Source organism: Adiantum capillus-veneris, chromosome 5 (genome assembly GCF_014529385.1).
Source record: "Adiantum capillus-veneris isolate H3 chromosome 5, ASM1452938v2, whole genome shotgun sequence".
NCBI classification, from domain to species: Eukaryota; Viridiplantae; Streptophyta; class Polypodiopsida; order Polypodiales; family Pteridaceae; genus Adiantum; species Adiantum capillus-veneris.
The window spans coordinates 164108477-164135389 of record NC_140935.1 but is presented as its reverse complement, the minus strand read 5'-3'; the positions used below and the strand labels follow the sequence as shown (position 1 = coordinate 164135389).

The window sequence follows — 26913 nt, the reverse complement described above, 5'->3', positions numbered from 1 at the left end:
GAGTCTATGATGATGGAGATAGAGTCCGAGACGAAAAGGGGAACCACTATCTGATAGTCAGTAACCTTGAAGATTACAACAAATATGGAGATAACGTGGCGAAATGAAAAATGGTTTCAGAAGCTCAAGAACCGCCACCAAACATTGATCGACCTGGAGCTATTTTCATGTATGATAAGAAAACAACTAGGGTTCCAACTTATAATGAGAACATGGGAATCTACAAGCATGAGAGTGAGGGTATAGTCGCTTACTTTTGCAGCAAAGAACCATACTTAAACGAATTAAGCAAAGACAAGGTTCTTTACTTATGCTCTTATGAAACTGCTATGGGAAAGGGTATAGTTTTTGTTGTTAGATACGGACGAGAATACCAACGTATCCTCCCAGAGGAGGTAGAAAAGGCAACAAGTCCAGGAGCATCAGCATATGCCCCTGAGGAAGTGCCAAGAGCCACCTACACCCCAAGCAAGTCGACAAATCCCTTTTCTGAAGAGTATGACGCTACCTCACATTCCACCCGACCGCAGGCATTCAACAACCAAAACCAACCATTAAACTAGCCATCATTGCAGGCATGGCTTCGACAGTCAACAACAATGGAGCAAGACCAAAACCGAGATGGTTATCAAGCTGCACTAGGACTAAGGGATTTGCAAGAACCACCACTCTATTCAAGGTATCAAGGAGAGAGTAAGCCAAAGACTCAAGGGTCAACAAAGCCTGGAGGACCACCCATGGAACGAGTTCGAAGAGATGAACCATCTTTGGCGAGAATTGTTAGAAATTATGGCTTAGGAGCACCACTGGGAGAGGAACCAGCCTACTACAGAAGACCTGAGGAGGTATATAGATTAGGACGTGGAGATCCAATGATGAGGTTTGTAGACCACCGTAGAATTAGACCTTCTCAAGTGCAAAAATGGGTAAACAAGAAATACACAGGAAACAGAGATCATGTAGCAGCCTTTGTGCGTGTAATTAGAGCTGAAGAGGTGTTAGACTTCCCTACCCAATTTGCAGGGTTTGGACTAACCCTAGAGGATGACGCTGCCACTTGGTTTGACTCTGTAGAGCGTAGAGACTTTGAGTCAATGGAGGAAGTGTTTGACGAGCTTATCGAGGAATTATCACAAAGGGAGATAGCTCATAATACCGTCTCACAAATCCATAAATTCAAACAGAAAGACGGGGAATCTGTACGAAAGGCAACCCTAAGACTAAAAAGATATGCTAAGTTCTGTCATGTGGAAGAACTGCCAACTCAGTCCAGACTTATGCTTATATTCATCCAAGGACTAAGGAATGCGGATCTCTAGAAAGACTTACATATGAAGAGGAGCACGAGGTTGAATGAATTGACCAAGGTGGCTCTTTACCTTGTGGACAATTGTGCGGTCTACAAAGAGGGGGAGTTCAAGGACCTTGACGACGATTCATCTTCAGAACAAAGTGGAAGAAAGTCTTCTAAGACAACACCGAAAGGAGAAGTAGTTGTAAACCAAGAGCTGCTTGTAGATGAAGTGCTAAAAAAGATTAACTTGTACGCCAAACCCCAAGCTAAACAGCCCAAGTGGTGTGCTATTGAACAAAAATGGACAAACCATGGCATAGAGGAATGTTATTATAACAAAGGATATGTGAGAGAGAGACCTTATGCTCCCCAAGCTCATGTAGCTTCTCCTCAAGTTCCACCCATGCCTAGGTATCAAGCAGGCACCCTACCGGTGTTGGGGCAACAACCACCCCTACCAGGATTACGACCAGTCGGTAGAAGATACACACCAACAGTAACTGAATCAGAGGAAAAGGCTTTGGTGGTGGAGACCATTGGCTAAGAGACTGTCCTCATGATGAAATCATTAGAGTCAACGCATATTGCACCGAGTGTGGAATTACTCATCTGATTCCCAATTGTCCTAAAAACCCGAGCAAAGGAGCAAAAACCACCTTGAACATACTAGAAACAATACCTTCCAGTGGAGGGTCAGAAAATGAAACAATCATACCTATTCAGGCGGTGACACGAGCCCAAGCTCAAAGAATGACGAACGAACCCATAATGGAAGAGCCAAAAACCGATGCCCAAAGTTCAAAAATGAAAAATCAGAGAAGCACTTGGAAGGCTAGAAAGGCGCGTGTGAAAGCCATGAAAGAACGAGAGCAAACAGCTCTATCCGAGGAGTTAAAATATACAAAGGATAGATTAGAGCGGTTAGAGGATCTAGTTAGCTTAAGTTCACACACCACGGCAACCATAGCACCCAAGGAAATAGCAGAGCCCAAAAGTGCAGGATCAAGAGGATCTATACTGGTAGACAAGGTAAATGAGCAGCTGGATGCGCTTCTAAAAGCTTATGAGGCCAGACTCAAAAAGTACCAAACCTAGGAGCAAAGGTGGATGACTTATCCATATGCGGAAATAGAAAAACAAAGGTTGAAAATGTGTAAAAAGATGATTGAAACAGCTCAATCATTGATGGAAGACCTGTTGGGTAAACCTGCAAATTGGTATGAAGCACCTACTCCAACCCCTATCCAACCAACTTTAGAGGAACAAGTAGAAACAAAGGAAAGACTCACTAATGCCTATGAGTCCAGAGGAGAACCTATCATAGTGCCAAATGCAATAGATGAGGCAAGTGGCAGGTTCTAGCCTAAAACATTGACAGAAATGGGTAAGGACTGTAACGGTCTAGACGACTGTGGAAGCAAATCCGTGAGGCCAACGAGGCTAACATGATGAGTAACCACATGAATAGCACGAGAAAAGAGAAGAATGTGATCTTACCTCCTATTGAAGAATTTGAGGCAAGGTCACAAATGAACTTCGAGATACGTTCACAAGGGGGAGAACAGGGATCAATTAGTTCGGGGCACAACCAACCAGACTCGTTGAAAACTTTACCCTTTTACCAAGGAGAGTATGAAGCCAAGTCTAAAGTGAGAGAAATCCCATCTCAAAGACTTTCTCCTAACAAAGTGATGGATTCACAAGGATTGATTGAGTTATTGTCTACCCCGGTGGCATGCACAATCACATTAGCCGAACTCCTAAGGTTACGACCAAACATGTGGATGACAGTAGGTAAATGCCTAGAAAAATTTGGAGTGAAAGACCCCAACTTGAGGCTATAGGAGGGGATCAGAGAGTTGGACATGCCTCAACTAAACACTAGGCTAGTACCATTAAACAAGGTTGGAGAGTATTGCGAGGAAGAAGCTGGAAACACCACACTACCAGTGGAATTCCAAGGAGTAGTTTCCAAAGCCATCTTTGATAGTGGAGTGGGAGTTGCTATCGCCACCAAGGAAATCTGGAAAAAATGGGAAAAACCAGCTTTAAGAGCTACCATAATGAAATTGCAATTGGCAGACGGGTTCATGGAGAAGTCTCTAGGACTTTTAGAAAAAGTGATTGTCACTTCGTGCAGGATCGAGTATGAGCATACATTTGCGATAGTCGATTTCGACAAAAAGAACAATAATGAGATCATCTTGGGAAGACCATTCATGCGACAATTGAAGATAGTCCAAGACTGGGATTACGACCACATATACCTCAGACATGGCGAGACAACAACTAAAATACACCTGAAAGACCATAGTTACAAAGATGTGAAACAAATGCCTGTGGAAGAGTTTGATTCAGGTACAGTAGCAGGATCGGAACTCCCAGCATAGTTAGGGCAACAAAAAGAGCTATGGATGTGCAGAGCTTCACATTGTGGAAGCTTTTGAAGGGAGAAATGCGTCTTAGAAAGAGCGATTGAGGACAAGGAGTATATTCCGGAACCTTTCCCTGAAGACGACGTGGAACCTCTAGAATGGGAACACATACTAGCAACATTGGATGTCTGTACCATTACAGATAGTCCAACAACAAATTTTTTTGATAAGGATGGCTATGATGTGCTACCCTACTACATGGTAAGCATTATACCCGGAGAAGATGAGATGATAGAACCACCAGAACAAGAAGAGTTTTATAACTCCTCTGAACATCTGGAAGTAAATGATGATGCAGATAATGAGTGTTCAGACACCTAAGTGAGCGTGAAAGGGAAACCGAGAATATCAGGTTTTATGATTTTGCTAATCAGCACCCTAGACGCCAGGAACGCTATAAGAGGAAACGAGCAGGAAACAAAGAGAGAGAGAACCTGATGCCCATGATAAAAGGTAAAACTCACTATTTGATGCTTGTAAAAGCAGAGGATTGTGTAAAAGATCTAATATCAAGAAGATTCTCAAAAGATCGAAGGGAAAGAACGCGAGAGGAAATAAAACAGGTACGAAAAGCTAAAACAGAAACAAAATCTCAAAAATAAAAAAGAGAAACAACAAAAGACCAAGAGTGGACCAAATTGGAGCGTAAACAGAAATACCAAGAACTGAAACGGTCTTTACCTGAGATATGGATTACTGAAGAAGATAGTGATGGTAAAGGGGAGTCAGAGAAAGGAAACATAAATGTGCCATCATACTATTGAAAATTTACCATCCATGACAGAAAAATCATCATGACACCTTCAATAAGGGAAAGAACCAACCAAGAATCTTACGATGGGCCAGAAAATGCGAAAAGGATAGACCTCGCAGAACCAGGTGAAAAGCCTCATCCGGTCTATATAGCAAACGATTTAGAGCCTGAAGAAGAAGAACGGCTAACACAACTTCTCAAGAAATATAAAGATGTGTTTGCATGGTCCTATAAAGACCTCAAAGGAGTTGATCCATCGATATGCCAACATACAATTCCTTTGAAATCGGATGCAAAACCTAGCAAACAATGTCCTTATACATACAATGATACATTTGCTAAACGAATCAAAAGAGGAGATTGATAAGCTGATGGAAGCTGAATTCATCTATGAAATTGAACATACAGATTGGGTGTCACCCATTGTGGTAGTTCCCAAAAAGAACGGAAAACTGCGAGTGTGTGTAAACCTCAAAAAGGTAAATGCAGCAACAATAAGGGATAATTATCCCTTGCCAATCACAAAACATGTACTTGAGCGGGTGGCCGGAAAACGGGCTTATTCCTTTCTGGATGGGTTTTTAGGATACAACCAACTGCCAATTGCAAGGGATGATCAACACAAAACAGCGTTTGCCACAGAATGGGAAATTTGCGCGTATCGACTTATGCCGTTTGGCTTAACTAATGCCCCAGCTACCTTCCAAAGGTTAATGACGCACGCGTTCAAAGAATACCTGAGAATATTCTTAGAAATATACATGGATGATCTTTGTGTACACTCTCTACTATGAGAGGAACATATTGACCATTTGCAAAAGGTCTTTGAAAAATGCAGAACATATCGAATCTGTCTTAACCCGAAAAAGTGTATCTTTATGGTTAAGCAAGGCCGCATCTTAGGACACATTGTCTTAAGAAATGGCATAACCAATGACCTAGACAAAGTCAAAGTCATAGTAGACCTACCCAGGCCTACTAATGCTAAACAAGTGCAATCCTTCATGGGACACTGCGGATATTACCGAAGATTCATATACATGTATGCAGTCATTGCACAACCTCTGTATCATTTGCTAGTCAATTTCGATTGGACCGAGGAGTGTGAAACTTCATTCCAAAAGCTAAAGGAAAACCTTATATCAGCACCTGTACTTAAAGCACCAGATTGGGAAAAGGTATTCCATGTTCACATTGATGCTTCTGCATATGCAATCAGGAGTATTCTGGCTCAACCTGGAGATGGACTAATGGATTTCCCAGTTTGTTATGCAAGCCGACAATTAAACAGTGCGGAAAAGAACTACACAACCATCGAACAAGAAAGGTTAGGAATGATTTATTTTGTGAATAAATTTCGGCATTATTTGCTTGCAAACAAATTTGTGTTCTTTATAGATCATCAAGCTCTTTTGTACATGGTAAATAGACCATGCAATACAGGAAGAATTGTACGCTGGTTTATTATATTGCTAGAATTTGATTTCACAGTGGTGTTCAAAAAGGATAAAACCCATCTACGAGCGGATCATCTTTCAAGGATACACAACGGGGAAGCTCCTGGAGGAGTAGATGGTGACATACCAGATGCTTATCTTTTCAATATTGAAATGATACCCAAATGGTCTCAAGAAATTGTTAGCATTCTTTCCTTTGGAAGTAGGTTTGATAATATGGAATACAAATCCAAACGACAAATAATTCGAAAAACAAAAAACTTCCAGTTGATAGCAGGACGACTGTATCATCTAGGATTTGACCAAATCCTACGATTATATATAAATCCGAAATAATTTGAGTGCTACATTGAAGAAGCACATGTCCAGGATTGTGCATTTCATTGTTCAACAGTGAAAACACACCAGAGACTGAAATAGTTAGGGGTTTATTGGCCAACTATGTATGCGGACACCCATTCTTATGTTACCAATTGTACTATATGTAGTGCCAAACGACCAGTGGATCACTCGACATTTTTTCAGGTAAACATTGCACCTGCATGGAGTCAATATATCATTGATTTCTTAACCACCAGGATGTTTCCCGAGAACATCACAAGAGCACGGAAAAGGGCTATAGAGTTGGAAGCTCGCGACTTTCAGTAAATTGGGAACCAACTCTATAAGCGAGGAAAGGACAATCAACTTAGAATCTGTGCAAGTGAAAGCGAATACCTGCTGATTCTAGAACATGCACATAGCGGAATAAGTGGAGGCCATTTTTCGGGCAATAAGACGACAAAAATTGTCTTGACTGCAAGAATAAGACGACAAAAGTTGTCTTGCCTACATTGCATATGGATGCTGAAGAGTTTGTAAAGCGTTGTGACGCATGTCAGCGCACCAAGGTGCCGATAAAGAGAGATGAGATGCCACTACGGCCAATGATGGGAGCAAGAGCATTTGCAAAATGGGGCATTGATTTTGTGGGACCTATCTCACCACCTGCATATCGCACCCATACCCAATATATCATTGTGGCTACGGACTATATCACAAAATGGGCGGAAGCCAAGGCAACGCAAAAAGCAGATGGACGGACCACTGCACAAAATTGTATGAGAATGTTTTTGTACGATACGGTTTACCAATAGAAATTGTCAGTGATCGTGGGACACATTTTCTTAATGAAGTCATTGAATATCTGCTAGAGGAATTCATGGTCGTACATAGGAAATCTGCTCCATACTATCCACAGGAAAATGGACAAGCTGAGGCCACAAATAAAACACTATGCACGGTTCTCACTAAAATAGTGTCAGAGTCAAGAACATATTGGGATCAGCGGCTACACTCAACACTATGGGCATACAGAGTAGCTTACAAAACATCGATAGGAACAACACTGTACAACATGGTGTTTGGCCTAAATGCTATACTACCCATAGAGTTTTTAATTCCAACTCTACGAGTAGCGAAACGCTTAGAATGGACAGGGCATGAGCTCTCTTCAAGAATAGATGATCTTGAAAAGCTACCGCTTGAGAGCTGTAGCTTCAATCTATGCTAAAAAGAGAAGACAAAAAGAGTTTTTTGACAAGCATGTGCGCACTAAAGAGTTCAAAACAGGTGATTATGTACTTGTTTATACTTTGAAGCAACATGCCAAGAAACTTAAAAAGCGAGGAATGGGACCCTTTGTGATTAGTGATCTATCACAAAGTGGAGCTGTCAAGCTTACTACATTAGCAGGTGAAGAAATGCCGAACTGGATTAGTGGATGTCGATTGAAGAAATATCATTTACCACTCACACAAGATATGCTGCAACAAATTCATCAAGGAAAACAACGAATGAAGGAAAAACAGAGAGTACGAGAAGAAGCTCAAGCAGAAGCAAAAGAACGCATTGCAAAACGAAGACTTCTGCAACAACAACAACAAAGTGGAGCACCATTGCGAATCAATGCCATTCAACTAAAGAAGTTGGATGAAACCACAGAGGAGCCAATAATTGCAGTCAAATTGGGTAGCAATCAAATTGAATCGACGACATTGCTTGATTCTGGAGCTCAAGAAAATTTGATCTCTTACGGATTATACCAACAGATCAAGTCCATAGGTCAACTTCATCCTACTCCTCAAGTGCTGGAAAGTAGTACATCACACTCGTTGACAACATTGGGCTGGACTATATTGCATGTACAAATACATCAATATATTTACCCACACAAATTTCATGTAGTCAAGGATGCAAGCACACAACACACAATGTTGTTAGGACAACCTTGGCAAAAAGAGTACAATGTGCAGATAGATTGGAATGCGAATGCAGTCAAAATTCAGCATGCACAAGAACAACAGGTGATAGCCTTTGCTCAGCAATACCGGAATAATCAGCTACCAGCCATGCAATCACTGGAGAAAGACCCAAAAGCAAGAGTGCCACCAAAGAACAACATGATACCCAAGGCTAACAAACAGGTAAAAGCCAACCATGCTAACTACATACATACGAAGTCACTGACCGTTGTGCAAAGATCTAGGTTACCAAAACAAAGGAGACAAGTATGGATGCAGAAGGATAGAAATGACATGGCAAACCAAAAACAATGAAAAGGAAGAATTCAACCGAAGCAGATAGTTCAACCAAAAACCAAGGGCATAAAACAGATATGGATCCCAAAGAAAATGCTCAGCAATAACCCAAATGTTACTCACATTTGGAAACCGAAACAAAAGCAAAAGGAACTCCCTTCAGTACAAGCAACAACGGAAGGCAGACAACTGCATTTCAAAAAGGACAACCGACTTATGTGGATGCCAATCAGCAACAAAATAGTGGCAACAAAGAAAGTAGCAAAACACCTACAAAAACTGGCAAAAACCAGCTACCAATGGAAAGCAAAAGAAATACGATCCACGGCCATTCCGAACAAGCCAATCCTCTCCAAAGAAACAACTACGACTATATCAACAGTAGCAGCAAAGCGATTGCCTTTTGCAAAAAAGTCAATTAAACAGAGAGCAGTAGAGTTACAGCTGTTACTTGCAAAGAAACAGGCAACCTCGACGGCGAATGCCAATAAGCACCTTGCTTATTCCCTTCTCTTGCACATCATTACTTTTTCCATGCATTGATCGAGTATGCATAAATTAGGGCCACATTAATCGGCCAAGCATTAGCATAAATTTTTCAACCTATGCACGACACATACTCCGAGGCGATACCTTGTCGTCCTGGAGGACTCCGGCTAGGAGGGGGGGAGGCATTCTCAAATGCGGAACCAATAGCAGAAAAAGCAAAAAAGGGCATGACTTTTGACTATTTTAAGGGTTGTTGTTTGATTGCAAAACTTTCTGGACTAACCCAAGTACATATGTCCTTATAACAACATATTCTCAAATACGGAACCAATAGCAGAAAAAATAAAAAAAGGGCATGATTTTCGACTATTTTAAGGGTTGTTGTTTGATTTCGAAAATTTCCGGACTAACCCAAGTACATATGCCCTTATAACAGCATGTATCTATAGGTATATGGGGCCAAACGCCAAATCAAGCCCCTAGGTGTGTGTATATAAGTAGAAATAACCATTTTTCGAGCAAAATATTAGTAAAACGGAGGAATCCGGCCATAAAAATTGTATGTGAGTGTATAAAATGTTTTGCGGTGATGTTTGTGATTTTTGGAAATTTTCTAGTTTTGATTTACTATTTTCCTTTTAGTTTTGCTAATTTTCGGTAGAAAAACTTCAAAAATACAAAAAGCAGGTGAAAAACAATCGTAATGAAAAACAAAAAATACGGGGATGATCAGTGACTATAGGACAACCTATGGTACAGTGGGGGTGCAATTATGAGACTGGAGCGAAAGGCATGTTTTAGCCAGGTTTTGACCGAAACGCCAAATTTCTGGTAAACAAGGCAAATGGAGTCCAAATCAAGAAATTTTTGAGCATAAACCGCATCTCGCAAGAATATGAGAGCACATGTCAAATTTCATGAAAAGTGGTTCGGGGACCTCCATTATAAGAAATTTTCACCTCATTTTTAGCTCATTTTCACTATTGACATTTGAGAGAGAGCTTCTGCCACGTAGAGCGAGCGGAACTTCTAGCAGCTTCTACGACGCGCACGACTACCCAACGGGCTTCAGACATGAGAGGTAGGCTCACCACCTTGAGCTTTTCGCGTATGTTTGTCGTTTTGTCGCGAAAACTAACGTAGGGTTCACACACAAAGCGGGCAGTAGAGACCTACAAGTAGAGGCGGCCACCTAACGGCTAACCCAAAAGCAATGAGACTTCATCAGCAGCTTACTCTAGCATAGGAGACCAGTCTTGGATGTCTAAAGGCAGTAGAAAACCATCGGGAAAAACCCTAATTCCTAGAATCCCGCAAAAGGCCACCAAATGGGAAATCGACAAAAAGGCGCCCAAATGCTACCAAAATTCATGGGTAGGAGCATCTCGACATGCTCGACAAGTCTATGTGGCCCACATGAACAAAAAGTGACCCGAAGCGGCACTAAACTTCAAAAACGGCATCAGATACACAAAGCGTCAAATAGCTCTCGCGGCCAATCCGCATGCCCGTTTACCACCAAACTTCACGAGCGATTTTCCTAGACCATCAACAACGAAGTCCTATGGTGGTGGACCACCACAAATCATCGAAGATATGTAAACGCAACCACGGGTGCTTCTAGAGCGACAAATTGCCAAATGAAGCTCCGGTGAAGCCAAAGTCGACAAAAACCATACGGCAAGGATCCCCGAGGGATCGAGAAGCTATGGAGACCAACATCAAGAAATTTCATCGCCAAAAAACACTCCAAAAGTCAAAAACAGCTCGGAGGCTCTGAAATCCACATAGGGAGTTACTTTCTATCCATTTGACTTTTTTGTTGAAATTAGGCTTAAAAGGGACTCAGAGGGACCAAGGGCAGGCACTAGTGACAAAATCCATGAAAAAATCATCAGGAGACATCCTACGCGGTCTCAAGGAATTTTTGGGCACATATCCCAACATTTTTCATCACACACATTTTCTGAATGACCTTTACATGCCAGCTACCAAGTTTCATCACATTTGGACCAAAATTGACCTCATATGCATGAAAAACGCAAAGTTAGGACATAGAGGCAATAATGGGCCATAGACATACCAAATCTTCTCCAAATCACATGAAACTTGCACAACACATTCACAAGCACATAACCAACCAATCTGTGTGGTCAGAAGCAAAAATTGATGAGGTAGACATCCTACACGTAGGATGTCTATTTGACATTTTTGGCCTACAGAGGATGTTTGTCCATTCCAGATCCAATCACATCATCATCAAGAGCTCATATACCAATTTTGAAGCCATTCTAATCATTTTTGACCCCCAACACCTTCAAGATACACTTTTTGAGCCCAAAAACACTACACAGGCTCTTACAAGCATCAATCCTTGTCCAAATCCAAATCCAAGAGCATAGCCATGTTCCATAGGCCAAGGACTACACACAGAACAAATCCCATGCCATTTTGATGAAATAGACATCCTACGCATAGGATGTCTCCAGCATAATTTAGACTTTTTGTGCAAAGAGTGACATCATGGAAGCCAATACCATGGTGCAATGAGCCCATATATCAATTTTCAACCCATTTAGACATCACTTGCTACCTGTTATGGACTTTCTACCCAATTTGTGACCTAAAGCCTGAATCAACCCAAAAAATCCACTTTTTGATGCCCAAATCGATATCCAAGCACATAGCCATGTTCCATAGGCCTAGGACTACCAGCATGTCAAGTATCACCCAATTCTGATGAAAAAGACATCCTACATGTAGGATGTCTAAATGGAAATTTTTGGCCAGAGGTACACTGTGAGCACATGCACAGTTTCACAAGTTCCTTTTAAGCTTTATTTTCAATTTTCAAGTCATTTGGATAGTTAAAACTCAGTTTCTCAGCTCAAATGGAAAAAACGCTAACTTCGGACTACTGAGTGCAACAGGATCTATGGCAGCCGCAAAGTCACCGGCAAAGAAGAAAAGAATGACCATTAAGGATTACCTAGAAGAAGTGGAGCCCTTCATCATACCAGAAGGAACACTAAAGCCCACCAGCACATGGATCCAAGAAGATCTGCTAGAGTCCAACGACTTAAAGATCTACCAAGGAGTGTTCAAAGACACTGAAGGGAATGTGATCGAGCTACCAATGCTACCGCGGGAACTCAATGAGTTCGTAAGAAGCAAGATGGCCGGGTACTTGGAGAAGATTGATCTCCACAACTATTTTGAAGCAGTGCCAGCGGGGGTTGACATAAAGAGAGTTTGAGAATTTGTGACAACAATAAAAGAAGATGGAGTGGCCAAAGTAACCGATCTGCAAGGCAGGCCAGAAACAGAAATAGTCATCACCGAGCAAGTGGTAGCAGATGCACTAGACCTCTCCAACAAGGGGGATAGTGTAACTGAAAGAAGAGATGATGTCAAGATGTACAATGAGAAGAAAAATAACTACACTTTTGAAGATATTGCCAACCCAAAAGTGGCAATCATGAGTCAGTTGTACAACCAATACTTCCATATGTGTACGAAGCGGCCACAAAAGTACAAAATGCCGCCAGGAGCAATTGCCACGACATTCACTTGGGCAATGATGAAGAGCACTCCAAAGCTAATCAATTATGCAGCATATATACATGAAAACCTAGTGAGATGGGTAACAAGAAGCCCACATATATTGTGCCAGGAGAACTAATCACTAAGGTGATTTATGGAGCATTGCAGCAAAAGGAAGATGGCCTGACCCTCCATCACAAAACGACTGGCTGAAGCTCAAAATAGACAAAGAAGACGAGAAACAAAAAGCACCAAGGGTTGCCACAAGATTGAAAAGATGGCTAGAGCCTGTTCAAGAAGAGCAGCCAGAGCAAAAGAAGGGAAAGAAAGAATTTGTCCAAGTGCCGGAAAAGGAGACAAAGTCACAAAAAGCGGCAAGACTAGAGCGGTTGATGGAGAGCTTCAGAGCAGAAAGGGCCCTTAAAGGTGATTTGAGTGAACTCTGGAAGCCGTCTCTAGAAGCAATGTCGGGATCATCCTGAAGGGTGCAAAGGGACAAATTCGAAGATTACATTAAAAATTTTGAGATTCTTGATGCCGCATCAGAAAATATTCCACATGTACCTTTTACAGAAGAGGAAGTGGAGCAAGTACGACAGAAACTGTTGGACGAGCAGGAGAGCCAAGAGAGAGAAAGGAAGACAAAGGAAGACTGAGATTTCAAGAAAAAGCCGACAACTCCACCGGCCAGCCCACCGCCCTCACCACCTCCTCGCAGCCCTCCACAAGAAGATAAAGAGAAGGAAGACAACCACGAAGGCCAGGAAGAGTCCAAGAAAGAAAAAAGCCAGGAGAGGGAAGAGGTTAAACCCAAGAGTGAGGATCCAAAGCCACATGAAGCATACATCACATTTCTGAACTTGCTAGCTATAGGATACACAAAAGAAGAGGCTGCCACAGTCGCATTCGACTTGGCAAGCAGAGGGCCTAAGGAACAAATGCAAAGCATCAGGTTAGTAGAACTAAAGGAGATGGCCACAGATACAGTGGACCTGCACCCGCCCTCCAATGATTGGGATGTGGTGATGACAAAGTTAACATGGTTAAGAGCACAATCCATGGCCTCAGAAAGTGAGATGGAAACTCTCAAGGCCACTGAAGTGAAGATAAAGCTGGAAGTAGACTCTTTACAAAGACAAAGTCAAAGGCAGAAAGAGAGAGAAGCGGAGCTACATGCCAGTCTAGCAAAGGCATTGCAAAGATGCCAGGAAATGGAAAAAGAAAATCAGGCAGCAGCCCAAAGAATGCAAGGAGTCAAAGAGGAGTGTAAGCAACTCAGCAAATCATTGATAGATGCAGAGAGGGAAAGGGATAACCTGACCCTACAGCTGGCTGAGGAGTCTAAAGAAGTTGAAGCAATGCAAAATGCCAAAGAAAAGGCGGAGTTAGATCAAGAAGCCAGCCAGGGTGAGGTCCTTGAACTCAAGGACCAGCTTAAAGTGAAAGATCAAACCATCCAGAGGCTATGGGCATCTCTTGCCAGAGTCAGAGCTACTAGCTCGACTCACATCACTACGGAAAGACAAATTTATGAAGAACAAATGAAAGAACTTCAGACAGAGCTGACTCTAGAGAAAAAGCAACGATTGATGATGGCAGAAGGGTCAATTGTTATGCAAACACGAATGGAAGAAGAACAAAAAGCCATGCAAGAGGAATTAGAAAGTATCAAAAGAAAGCTCGAGGAGGCGGAGAAGATAAACGCAGAGTTGAACGACCTCCTCGTGAACATGGGAGAAGAAGCTGAAACAGAAAAACAGAAACTCCTAAAGCAGATTGAGGAGCTGAGAGGACAGCAAACCGGAGAGCAAGAAGGCACAGGGCCAGCGGCCACTGAGGGCATAGATTTAGAAAATGTGGCAGATCCTGTGGACACACCTATGCAAGAGGAAATCCTAGTAGGATCCTCTCAAGAGCCACAAGATCTGACACAGGAAGAGGAAGAAAAGATGCGTAAAGCAATAGAGGTGGAGATCAGAGAGACGACTAAGGAAGCCTTGGAATGGGAGTAGAGGGTTTTCAAATCCATGACCATCCAGAAGGTTGACGCCAGCAACCTCAGGTGCGAATGGCTTCAATCCTCTCTTCCATATCCTTTGCTAAAGTAAGAAGCCGCCACCATCAATAAGGGAATTAGAGAAGAGCCGACAGTGCCACTCTACAACGCAGATATCTCCCAGCCAGAAGGGGCCCGGTTAATAGTTGACTCTCAACCAAAATGGAGGAAGGCGTGGCTGACAAAGTACCCACAGTACCTAATCCATTTGGTAGAGGCACCCAAAAACATCAGAGACAACCTCAGCTTTTGTCCTCTACCAAGGATCAGGACGTGGAAGGCCCAGGAGATATCACAAAGGAGCCAACCCACTTGGCTGAATTATCCTAAGCTGCCGGGCTTGAAGGCAGGTGAGAGAATAAGTGTCCAATACATGGTGAAAACCCTAACGGGCGCCATCAAATTTTTCACTGGCTCATCTGACCTTACGTGCATCATGATGAAGAAAATCTGCAAAAGTCTTTTAGCAGTATTTGAGACATTCAAGCAAGGCCAGGTGATAGACAATATCTTCTTCTTCTAAGATACTTACAGATGTGCCTATGATCTGTCTGGTCAACCTTCCAAGAAGGTGATACATGCGTTGTATCACAGGATAATGTTTCTGCATCCTATCACCTCCATGCCTTTGAAGAAGCGTTCTACACCGGCTTCTTCACCATAAACACTGATATTTTCGGCCCAATAATGATGAATCTACATGCAAGATATGAATCGATGATCAAGATGCGGGAAACCATACGATGAAAAAGAAATTCAACGGCCATGTCGGGGACGACATGAGGAAGGAGGGGGGGAGTGTTAGAAGCTGGACACACCCTACGGAAACTGACTTCTCGGTAGACTATCATTTTTTGTAATTATTCATTTATTGAGAAAACTCGACATTTCACCTTGTAAATATTGGGGCTTACAGAAGTTTCCAGATTGTATCCCAGTTTTGATAGTTAGATTGAGTAGATGGTTGATTTGGAACTTTAGGGTTTGAGAATTGTAAGATATTTATACCACTTTTTGACCTTAATAAAATACCTTTTGTCATTTTTAAAAGTTTTGAAGTCTGTGAGTGAGCGTACTATGTACGAGAGAGAGTGTGAACTTCATCTTGACGCTACGTGTGCACCGGTGGTCGGAATCGAGTGCGGAGAAGTGTAGCGTGTTGCCCCCGACGAGAGCTACGCGCCGATACCTACATTGCACGCGTACGGTCCGGTTTTGCGAGCTCCTTCTACGAGCTTCATCTGGTGATTTGGTGAGCATACGTTGTCCGATTTTGCATTGCATCATATCCACATGTTCACATTGAGTAGAGCTACACATTAGGCACTTTAGATTTTGAAACAAAGACCTGCAAATTTCGGCCAGACATCCTACGTGATTTTGCACTGGGTGTTTTGGGTTGGGGTTTTGGTTCACAGACCGTAGGGAGAGCGACCTATCGGTGATAGTAGGGTCTCCTTCAAGTTCTGTGGTGTTTCGAGATTGTTTGATGGGTGTTCGGGTCTAGAAAGCGTTGTAGGAAGTTTCCTCTTATGCACTCTTGAAGGCTGTGACTTAAACATTGGGTAGAGACCTCTGTAGGAATTAGTTAGGAGTTGGTCGAGTGTAGGTTGACACCTTATACTTGCTTCCACGCGCCTGCGGGTCGAGCTTCGTCCTTAGCTAACAAATCTTGTTAGGTGAGTTCTCACTGTGCCGACGTCCGTCGCGGCGTATCCGTCCAACATATGGTATAAATTTTGACAAAATTAAAATTTTGGCCATGTTCTTCACCTCATAACTGACCTAAGGCATGAACATGACCTATAAATCTTGGTTCAAAATTCACCAAACAATTATGACAAGTTGCTGGAAAAAAAAGACACTTTAGTGTCTCATGACACTTGAGCATCCAATTGCAGAACTAGTACTAGAGACCAAATAATATGATGAGTGATGATTGCACTAGAAAAAATACACTATAAAGTATTCTTGGATGCCATGCCGATGTGGATGTGCCTAAATATCACTAGTTAGTTGGTAAACATTTGGCTTGCTATCTACGAGATACTATGCAAAGACTTCAATCTCTAAGTCCTTTTCACCTTTCTTAGTAGCACCCTAATCTGACAAATGTAGAGCTTCGGAGATCAATTTGGAGGTGATTCGCACTTGGACTTTATCACTCTATAATGTAGTAATCTCCATCGTGCCATCTCTTGTGATGCTGGTGTAGAGCTCTCTGGATGTCTATTCCGCATGGCTGTAGCTGAAAGTAGTTGAGTAGATTTTTCTTCTCGAGTGCATCTTCAATTGGTATCTTTCTGGCAAGATTGTATGCCTCCTAGGTATCATTGGTAACATCACCATGTTATTTTTTGAATCTCGGTACAAAACTTTGTAGAAATCTATCCTCAAGCAAGACATACAGATCATCATTTGCCTACATTTTTGCATAGAAATATCCTTTCACCCCACAAAGGATTTTGTTTTAATGAAGTTGTGCTTAGCATCCTTCTCCACTATTTTCGTCAATCCCTTTGTTTTGGAGCGTTTGGTAATGTAGAAGTCTTCATCCAATTCTTTGTGTTGACTGCAAAGTTATGCCCCACCAGCAGGGCATCCCTAAAATCATTGTGATGCCCGCATAGATGGGAGCATCACCTCCATCGTCATCACTTGATACATCGTTTTCAAGGATGTATGCTCGTGCTTTTGGTCCAAAAAAACCTCCTTATACCTTCACCTCCGGATGTTGATACATTTTCACTGGTTGTTTGGCCACGAGCATCATTTGTTGGCTATATATCCCACAAGTCTACATGTGGTTTATTTAGATATCACCTCCATTGTCCCTTCATGTATGAATCACTAAAGCATACATATCTAAATTTGAGTATCTATACACACAGTGTACAGAGTGGGAACCTTTGATGCACATGCACTTCCATTGTGTCTCCCGACATGCATCACCAAGCTTGATTTTACAAATCATTTTGTTGACACTTTTAATAGTCACTTAGCACTATTTTTTGTCGGTTGTTTTGAGGAACTCGATCGCACTTGATGCATTTTCAAGAATCCAATCGTCAAGTTTCAACTCCCCATGTGTCAAGGCTTTGTTGTCGGGAGTGCCCTACCTGACTCCTAAAACAAAACAAAACAAATTACTACAACAGTCTTGTCGTGCTTTCCCTTCCCATTCCTAAATGCAAATAAATTATGCATTGTCTCAATATTAGGCATCCAAAAGTACCTCGCAATGAAGTAGAATGGACATCTTGCTTAAACCGTGAAGCAAAGTGATTATACCAAACCCATTGCCGCTTCATCTTGCAACCTTCATCTTTCAACCAATCTTGTAGAAAAGGGTGGTTTTTCTTATGTCACCGAGCGTTGAACATACATACAAGATGTTGATCAGATTGTGACTTGAGCTGAATACCAATGCAATTAATGGATCTCATTTTGCACCTTGAGTGATGTGTAATATGCTACAAAATCCACCACAGAGACCGCAACATCCTCTATAAACATACTTTGAATTGCCTAGCTTGCCACTTATAATTGTAATTATGCTTGATAAGCATAAGAAGTGAAACCGTTACTCGCTACTTGCCGAACTACAAGATCCTTCCTCTTCTTTGTTTGGCCATCTTTGTATACGACATCCACAAAAACCTTGACACTCACCAAGGAGGAGTTGTTGCACTCACAAGGCAGAGTGCTACCCTACCCATGCCACAGTTGGTCGTAGGTACCCAACGAGAGAGAGAGAGAGAGAGAGAGAGAGAGAGAGAGAGAGAGAGAGTTTATGAGAGCCTACGAGGATAGATGTGCCAAGAAAGAGGTGTGAGTTAGGTAGGGTAAGAGGGCCAGTAGGAAAATGTGTAAGAAAACACTATGCACCTAATCTTTGTGTAAGAAAACACTATGCTCCTCCATTTCAAGCGCAAAGAGACGCAATCGATAGCCCATCACGAGACAAATCTGCAACAAAAGTTTTTGCGCAAACGATGAGTAACGATACCGTGAGGGGGAAATAATGTGTTGTTGCAACCAGCAAGGCCTGAATCAATACATGCTGATCGTGGAAGCACAACCCGTGTGCGTAACTTCACCGGTAATGGAGTTGGACTCGTCCTTCTACAATTTACCCTAGTGGGTGAGTCTCATGACTAACACATAGCATTAAAGAGAGGGGGGGGGGGGGGGGGGGTAGGGAGGTTCACGCATGAAGGTCGGGGAGATCTCAATCGTGAATGTCAACTTAAATTAAACTCACCCACGAAATAAACCTGACCACGAATTAAACCCGTACAATGCCTATAAAGTTATAATATAAGCTTATAAAAACAGCCAAGGGTACAACATGCAGGTGTGGGTGGAATGGCCTCCCCTTTAAGTGCCACGGGGTCCCAAAGTCAATGGTCCCAATTGAAAGGCGGGATGACGATCGATCTGGATCGTTGATCGATTAAAATTTAAACTCGGGATCCCGAGTTTAGATTTCGAAAAACCAATCTGGAGAGGTCAGCCTAATCTCGGGATGCCTCGCTTTCCCAGTTAGGTTTTGAACCCTCATCATCAACTTGGGGGACACACGCTTTGACCAACATGCCCGCGTGCACCTCGTTGAAATAGATATGATTTCACATCTATTTGAAGGCAAACTCGGGATCTCGATATAAGAACTAAACTTGAAATCTTGAGTTTAGTTTTTGTGGACCCCATCATAAAAATTAAACTCGGGATCTCGAATTTAGTTTTTATTCGTCGACGGCCGAAATTTGCGCGCGTCTTTGGTTTTGCACAAGAGCCATTGATTGAGACTCCGTGGCACTTAAAGGTGAGGGTGAAATGGTTAACCCATGCGTCTCAAAGGCTGATTGGTTGTGATAGTTGAAAACTTTTTGTCGGGATACATCTATTTGAAGGCAAACTCGGGATCTCAATATAAGAACTAAACTTGAAATCTTGAGTTTAGTTTTTGTGGACCCCATCATAAAAATTAAACTCGGGATCTCGAATTTAGTTTTTATTCGTCGACGACCGAAATTTGCGCGCGTCTTTGGTTTTGCACAAGAGCCATTGATTGAGACCCCGTGGCACTTAAAGGTGAGGGTGAAATGGTTAACCCATGCGTCTCAAAGGCTGATTGGTTGTGATAGTTGAAAACTTTTTGTCGGGATACACAAACTCGCACTCCAGAGTCCAATCCATGGAGACAACTATTGAAATCCAAAACAATCATCCTGTACCTCATTTTGAGAAGCAGAGCTCGTACGTAGAATGCAATTATGAGAGTGTGCACAAGATTGGTACTGAAGAGATTGCATGCGCATGATTAATACGGTTGGTTGGTTGGTTGGTTGGCTGGCTGGATAGGTTTGCCACCTTCAAAAGGAGCCGCGACCTGCATCCTTGATTGAAGGTCAGAGAGTTCAAGAGACAGTACAGGAGGAGAACTTCCACTGTCTAGGAAGTAATTTCAAACATCTATCTAACAAGGCTTAGCGCTTAGCTCGATGCAGAAAGTGGTCGGTCCATCATCCATCATGAGCTTTGAGCAGTCACAGAAGATGATTGGGTAACTAAACTTTCCTATTGACAGAAGACTTTTCAAGATCAAAGACAAATTCAATAGGAATCACAAGACACTTGCAGCTATGTGATTAAACGTTTATTCACAAGGCAAATCATCTCCTGCCACAAGAGATAAGAGTTATACAATACAGGTAGGCTTTCGGCCAAGATTTCTGTAGGGGAAGGGGCCGCCAAGCCTTGGATTGGAGCATTAATACAAAGTCAAACGCAAGACGTTTTATATACATGCCCACACATTTGAAATGGAGATTGGCACCAAGCTACCAAACAAGGAACACACACATACATACAGCCCCTCTTACATTCATATCGACATGCACACTGCAGCAAGCATGGGCCACTCATTTCGAGCTGTGTTCCTTGCCACCTGCAGAATTGGATGCCCAAAACTGTCCAAAGATGTGATGAAGCTACCACCTTCTCAAGCTGTATGAATCCTTGAAAGATTGCAAAATCCCCTCTACAAAACTCTTTCACATTCACACTCCATCCCAGAGATACTTTTTGTGGAATGCCTTGGTTAGTTCAATATACACTTGGCATTCTGTAGATCGTGTCTAGTATCCCATACTGGCAGCACACAGCTGTCCCATCAGATTGGAATCCGTTTAAACGCGATAAGCAAAAAGATGGACAGTACTCTCCAAACAAGTGATGTCAAGAAATAGCGATTTGAACCACCTCTGCAACCTACTTTGTAAAAATGCAGTTGGCATACCAATGAAGCGTACGCCATCCAACCTCACGAATTAGAACGCCGCCCTCTGTCAAGCAAACCCTCCATAATAACCTTCTTCTTGTATTCTTGAGAGTTCTCACTGCCAACCTCTTTACTTATCTTCTTAATGTTAGATTGGGCATTTGTTGCTGTAAGGGCTTCGTTCTTCACATGGCCATGGTGACTTCTCACCGTTGGCCTATCCCCCACAGCCTTTCTCAAGCTAGGTAGAACATACCACCAGCACACAACTCCTATTATGGCTGAAACATACCCTATTGCAAGGCCACTCAAGCTAAATACAAGCCCTGCTGCTGCAAAAGCATGGCCTGCACTTCTTGCACTCTCCTTGCGGGCACCAATACTGGAATCGTTTAGAAAGCGGCGTTTCGTGAGATGTTTTGTGGTCCTTGGAGCTAACAGTCCCTCTTTTATGTCTACATCTGAAGCAGTAGCCTGGCCATTCACTCCATGCGTCTTTGCTGCAGTGAATGATTTCTTGGGCTGCCGTGAATCCCTAGGTGTGCTAGGAGCAGAGCGGATCTTGAGAAGGCCCTTGACCTTACATTTCCTGTGCTGCTTGTTAGCAGTTTCTAGATGCGGAGCACCAGCATCATCCATTATCTCGACAATGCCATCTTGCTCAGAAGTAATTCTTAAAGGACCTGGAGGTGATGGCAAGGACAGGACGTCAGATGTCTTAGCTAACAAGGGAACAGAAGAGATAGACATGGATAGCTCTGCTGCATGAAATTTCTCCACGTCTCTTAAGCTCTCTCTTTTGGGAAATGGTGTTTTGCCCTGAAGTTTGGCATACCATTTGAGAAAAACAACGCTGCTTGCTGCCTTGCTTACTACCCAAGGAATCCCTGCAATTGCTCCAATCATCTTCTTCACATTCCGACCTTGCACTTGCACGACGACAGCCTCCTTATAAGTAGCTATGTGCTCTACTTCTGAAGAAGCAGACAAAAATTCTGTGACGTCACCAGAAACTTCATGCTCAATGCCAAAGTCAAAGGGGTTTCCCAATGTCCGCAAAGCACCTTCACCAATCAAGCAACCCAGCATGTCTGTGTTTCCAGCTACAGAACCATTGAAATGGGAATCTTGTCCATCTACATTACTGCCCACGTGGCCTGCATTTGTTCTCACACCGGTTTGTGCCACATCCATCCCATGGCCTCCATTTTCACATACAAGACCACTCTTCGCTTCTTTAATCAAGCCAGTTCTACCTCCCTTGCGCACACCATTCCTATGGGCCCTGCTACTCACAGCAAGCTTCTCCTCATTGACCAAAGCCCCTGATTTCTTCTTGGGCGGATGGCTTTCTTTTCTCATCGATCTGGACAAGATGATGGGAACCCATTTGTTATGAGCTCCTATTGCAAACTTCACCATAGACAGGGGTGTGTCCAATTCTGCAGCAAGCTTCTCTCGCTTTGCTTCAAGCTCTGAAGTGACAAGTGCGAACTTGTCGAGGCCACGGCCAGCATATGGGTTTGCTTTGGCCTTCTTGAAGTTGCGATACCGCCTCCTCAAAGAGGACATGACTTCCTTCACAGCAGCCAGCTCTGAGGGGATTTTGAATATGCAGGAAGGTCTATGTTAAATTGTTCAGAAAAAGGCAGACCAGGGTTAGATAAAACAATAAAATGACAAGCAGTACTAAATCAGCATGTACAGTGGGGGACTTTCTTGGAGCTGAATGGCAGGGCATGGGCATTTCACAATAAGGAACCGGGGTTTCGTTCATTCTTTTTCTTTCTACCTAAAGGGAGGGGGATGAAGGGAAGAGATGGAGTTAGGCGCCAGCGAAATTAAGCAGAAAGAGGCGCTAGCCTAGTCTGGAAAAAATGAAACCATGTGCACGAATGGCTATCAAACATATGCACACAAGAGGAGGAGCATGAGGAGGAGGAAGAGGCGAGGTTTCCATCAAATGCAGAGAAAAGTCCTAGATTGCAGTGGTGCGTGTCCCGCAAGACGTCGATAGTATATAGCTTATTAGATGGGGGGCCGGCGGGAACATGAAAGGGGGGCGAGGAGGCTGCACCTTGGGCCTTACTCCTGTTCCGTTGACAATTATCCTTTGCCCGGACACACCATGCAACAGTGAAAAGCGGACATTTGGCTGGTCAGGCCTTAAGTCCTACATTTAGCCTAGTGTAATCCCACCCCACCTACAAATTTTTACTCTCTTACTCTCACCGTCTGTAGTGCCGCGTTACATATTTTACATACTGGGTCATACTGGGTCCTTTGCACTCGTTAATTAATTACGCCTTCAGATTCCAACCGAATCTGAGAATTCTTAAGAAAAGTGGCTTGCCACGCCAGCTGCCATCTGTGTTGTCGGCGCCATCATCAACCCCATGCTCACCATCGCCGGGTTACATATTTTACATACTGGGTCATACTGGGTCCTTTGCACTCATTAATTAATTACGCCTTCAGATTCCCACCGAATCTGAGAATTCCTAAGAAAAGTGGCTTGCCACGCCAGCTGCCATCTGTGTTGTTGGTGCCATCATCAACCCCATGCTCGCCATCGTCGGCTCTGCACGCAGCTTCTGGCCATTTTGTTTCCACTGCTCCATTGCCTACATCTACGACGCCTCTCTCAGGGTCCCTCATACGTCTCTTCCATTCGCCTACAATATTCGCCATGCAGCTCCCAATCGTGGTCTGCCTTGCTCTCTCCCTCTGCCCCTATCCCATCTCAGGCATGTAGCAACGACCACCCCATGAGCCTGAGTTTCCCTCCCCATCGCCGTCACTACGCTCTTCTCCCAACCTTCCCTTGTCCTCATCATGGCATCCATGACCAAAGCAAGGCACTGCTCCCGTGCGCTCCACAAGAGATACAGACAACACTCCTCCTCTATCCTGTTGCGACCAACATACTCCACTCTTTGACCTGCACCGCCAGACAAACGACCCATTCCAATCCAGAGTGCATCCCTCTCTCTCTCGCGTGATCGACAGATCCCAAGCTGCACCGCTCTCTGCGCAGGCGACGGAGAGATAGACCCGCTGTCGACGTGCCAAAAAATCTCTTCTCTCTCTCTCTCTCTCTACACGTGTCCTCCCTCCCTCTTTTCTCCACAGAATTCTCAACAGCATCTAACCAGATTCCACCTAATTAGACATGCTCGAAAAATTAGGGGGACATACTCGCGCGTTACATATTTTACATTAATTAGTGGACGGTGAGAGTAATGTTAGAGGAGTAATGCCCTGCCCCTGAAGCCACTAACGTGGCTTCAAAGAGAGGCAAACTGTGTTCAGACGGGCAACGACACAAAGGACATTTCCATTCATAAAAACGAGTCAATACAACAGTGTCTGTACAAATGTGCATATGTACAAAGGTTCCCACAAGGCGAACTGCATTCACACGACGGCCACGCCGTCAACGCAAGGAGAGTCAGGGCACTGAGGGAGACTGTTGGACGGTGGAGACTGCTGAGAGGGCGTTGGCTCGTGCGTATGCGACAGCGGCGGTGCCACGCCACGCACCCATGGTGAGGCGCCACGGCGGGTGTCAATGGGGATGAAGTCCCGAGAGGGAGTTGGGGGCCCATCAGCGTCTGCCTCAGTGGAGGTGTCATTGGCACTAATGTCGATGGGACGTCGAGAAGTCCCAGGGAGACCCTCGCTGTTGCTAGAATCCTCGAACCGTCGTCGAAATAGTGGACGCGCCGGCGGGATGGTCGCCTCGTAGTACCACGCCGCGTCGCTATCACGGAAGAAGATCCCCCTGCAAGACACGAAGCTGTCAGTGGCTCCAACAAGTGGAGCGCAGTCGGAGTTGATTGGGGCAGAGCAAGGTACCTTATGTCATCAAGAGTCACACTCGTAGGCTCCTTCATGCTCTGCCAAATGGCCATGGCCCGCCCCAACTCCATTCCCGAGCCAGACTTTGGCACGACCCACGTGGCGGATGGGTAGTACCGCCCGGTTGCTAGCATGCGCAGGAGGGTGTGAGGAAGGCTCATGCCCTCTCGGTCCGCGACGAAGTTCTCCACATACACGTACGCGCGGTCGAACATGTTGACGGCCATGAGCGCCACACGGTGCTTCAGCTCGCCTTGGCCGTACTAGGCATGCAGTGCTCGGCCTTCGGCTATCTCCTCCGCTTCGACTCCCTTCGCGAACCACCGAAAGTGAGGCTTCTGTAGGTCTTTCATGCAATACCCGACCATGCCTGTGAAGGTGTGCATCCTCACTTGCCACAACGATCTGCACATGACCACACCTCCCTGGGGCTTCATGATATGCCAACCCAGGTACGCTTTCAACAAGTTGCCAACAGCCTTGATGGAGGTAGAGAAGATAATGACGACCATCTGGAAGTGGAGGTGATTCAACATTCCTCCCTTCTCGAGTGCAAACAAGCCGCTCACACACTCCATGTCAACAAACTCAGACACGTTTGTGAAAAGGTTGCAGTCGATGTCACCGTTGCCAATCCCCACTGTGATTGAAAGCTGCAGCTCTGTCGCTCTGGTAATCGAGGGGACTGCCTCATCGGCACAAGCTTTGCAAGAACGCTTAGGCCTCGACCCTTCCTTGTCTACCACTGCATTGGTGGAGGCATCGACACGCAGCCGCTTGCAAGCCCGACTGTCACCTGTTTCAGCGTTGCTGCTCTTCAGGCGTGCTTTCCGCTTCATTTCCCTTACGGACGTCGGCTGAGGTGATGAGGACCCTGCAGGAGGCCTCGCAGCGGCAGGCATTTCTGAGACCTTCCCTTCCGTCGCAAACTTCCAGGCAGCCTTGAATTTCGCCATGGCTCGGGCGAACAGAACCCCTGACTTCAACGTGACCCGTATCATCACTCTCTGAAGCAGAGAGGGTATCGAGGAGCGAACAGAAGAAGAACTAGTGACTGTGGGTGCCCTAATGACTGTGTGCAGGAACCGATTATGGAGGAGAATAAGGAGCATGCAGTGTGTATAGCAGCAGGCGGCAACAACACAGAAAACGCAGCAGAAAGCCAGCGTCTGGAAATAGCTTCTCAGCACCGCCCAATAGCAGCCTGCAAGTTGGCGCTGCCTGAAGGTCATCGAAGCTCCTGCTTCCTGCAACTTGCAACGTCGACAGTCCAGCTCATTGCCGACTTCCTCGCACAGCAACCGTCCGAGATTATTTTTTCATGCTCCAGGCCCGTCTTTTTTTTAAAAATAAACCAAAGTTCAGCATGTGGGTGCCCTATTCCCACCCACCTACAAATTTTTGTATTTGAAGGTGAGAAAACCTACAGAATCTAAAACAATTTAGCGTAAAAACCTTCACATTTAGGCAACTTATCTCTAGTATTTCTCATATGTAGGCGTGCCAAGTTTTTGAAAAAAAGTTTCTTTTAGCATTGCAATACCTACACAAAAATTACTTATTACAAGGAGGTCAAACTATCTACAGACATAATATGGCGGAAGGGTGAGCCCTTTACACGTGTCGCAATCTGCGACCTGAAGGCTAAAGCCCAAAACTAAAACAGATCCTTTGCACGCGGTAAAGAGGGAGAGAGGGGGGGAGAGAGAAGCCGCCGAAGGCAGCCGGCCGTACTAGTGACAAGAATGTTTGCCTAAGATGCTCAAACTTTAAACTGAGAAAATGAGAAAATGAGAGCTACTTTTTGAAGGCATACAAGGTGCCAAGTGTACTAGAAAGAAGGAGAACCTCCTTTTGGAAAAAATTGCCTCATCTTATAGTATGCTACCTTGTCCCAACTCGTCATGTCACCATAAATGAGTTGGCTATCCTATCTATTAAAAGAATGGAGGTCATGGCTACCTTTCCAAAATAAGTATCTGTTATGGACTATTATGAGATCTTGCCAACTTTGAAAAGGCAAGGGGTTTTATCCAACCTCTAAGAAGGCGAAGACTTCATGATGGCCTTAAGAAGGCATCATTTTTTTCTCTAATAAATGATTATTAGAACACAGTTGGCATGTTAATGGATCTTGTGTTCATGAAAAATGTGTCTCG

The 26913-nt window shown here is 44.0% G+C and overlaps 2 protein-coding genes across 2 annotated transcripts; both read right to left on the bottom strand.

Moving 5' to 3' along the window:
- Positions 1–20260: 20260 nt before the first annotated feature.
- LOC147458483 (uncharacterized) lies at positions 20261–22933 on the bottom strand. The gene has a single exon (XM_086513121.1). The coding sequence runs from the start codon at positions 22463–22465 to the stop codon at positions 20936–20938; it is 1530 nt and encodes a 509-aa protein (XP_086369247.1). The 5' UTR covers positions 22466–22933; the 3' UTR covers positions 20261–20935.
- Positions 22934–23359: 426 nt separating this feature from the next.
- Positions 23360–23584, bottom strand: LOC147458482 (uncharacterized). The gene has a single exon (XM_086511856.1). It carries the CDS (start codon positions 23582–23584, stop codon positions 23360–23362), a length of 225 nt encoding a protein of 74 aa, XP_086367982.1.
- Positions 23585–26913: the final 3329 nt, after the last annotated feature.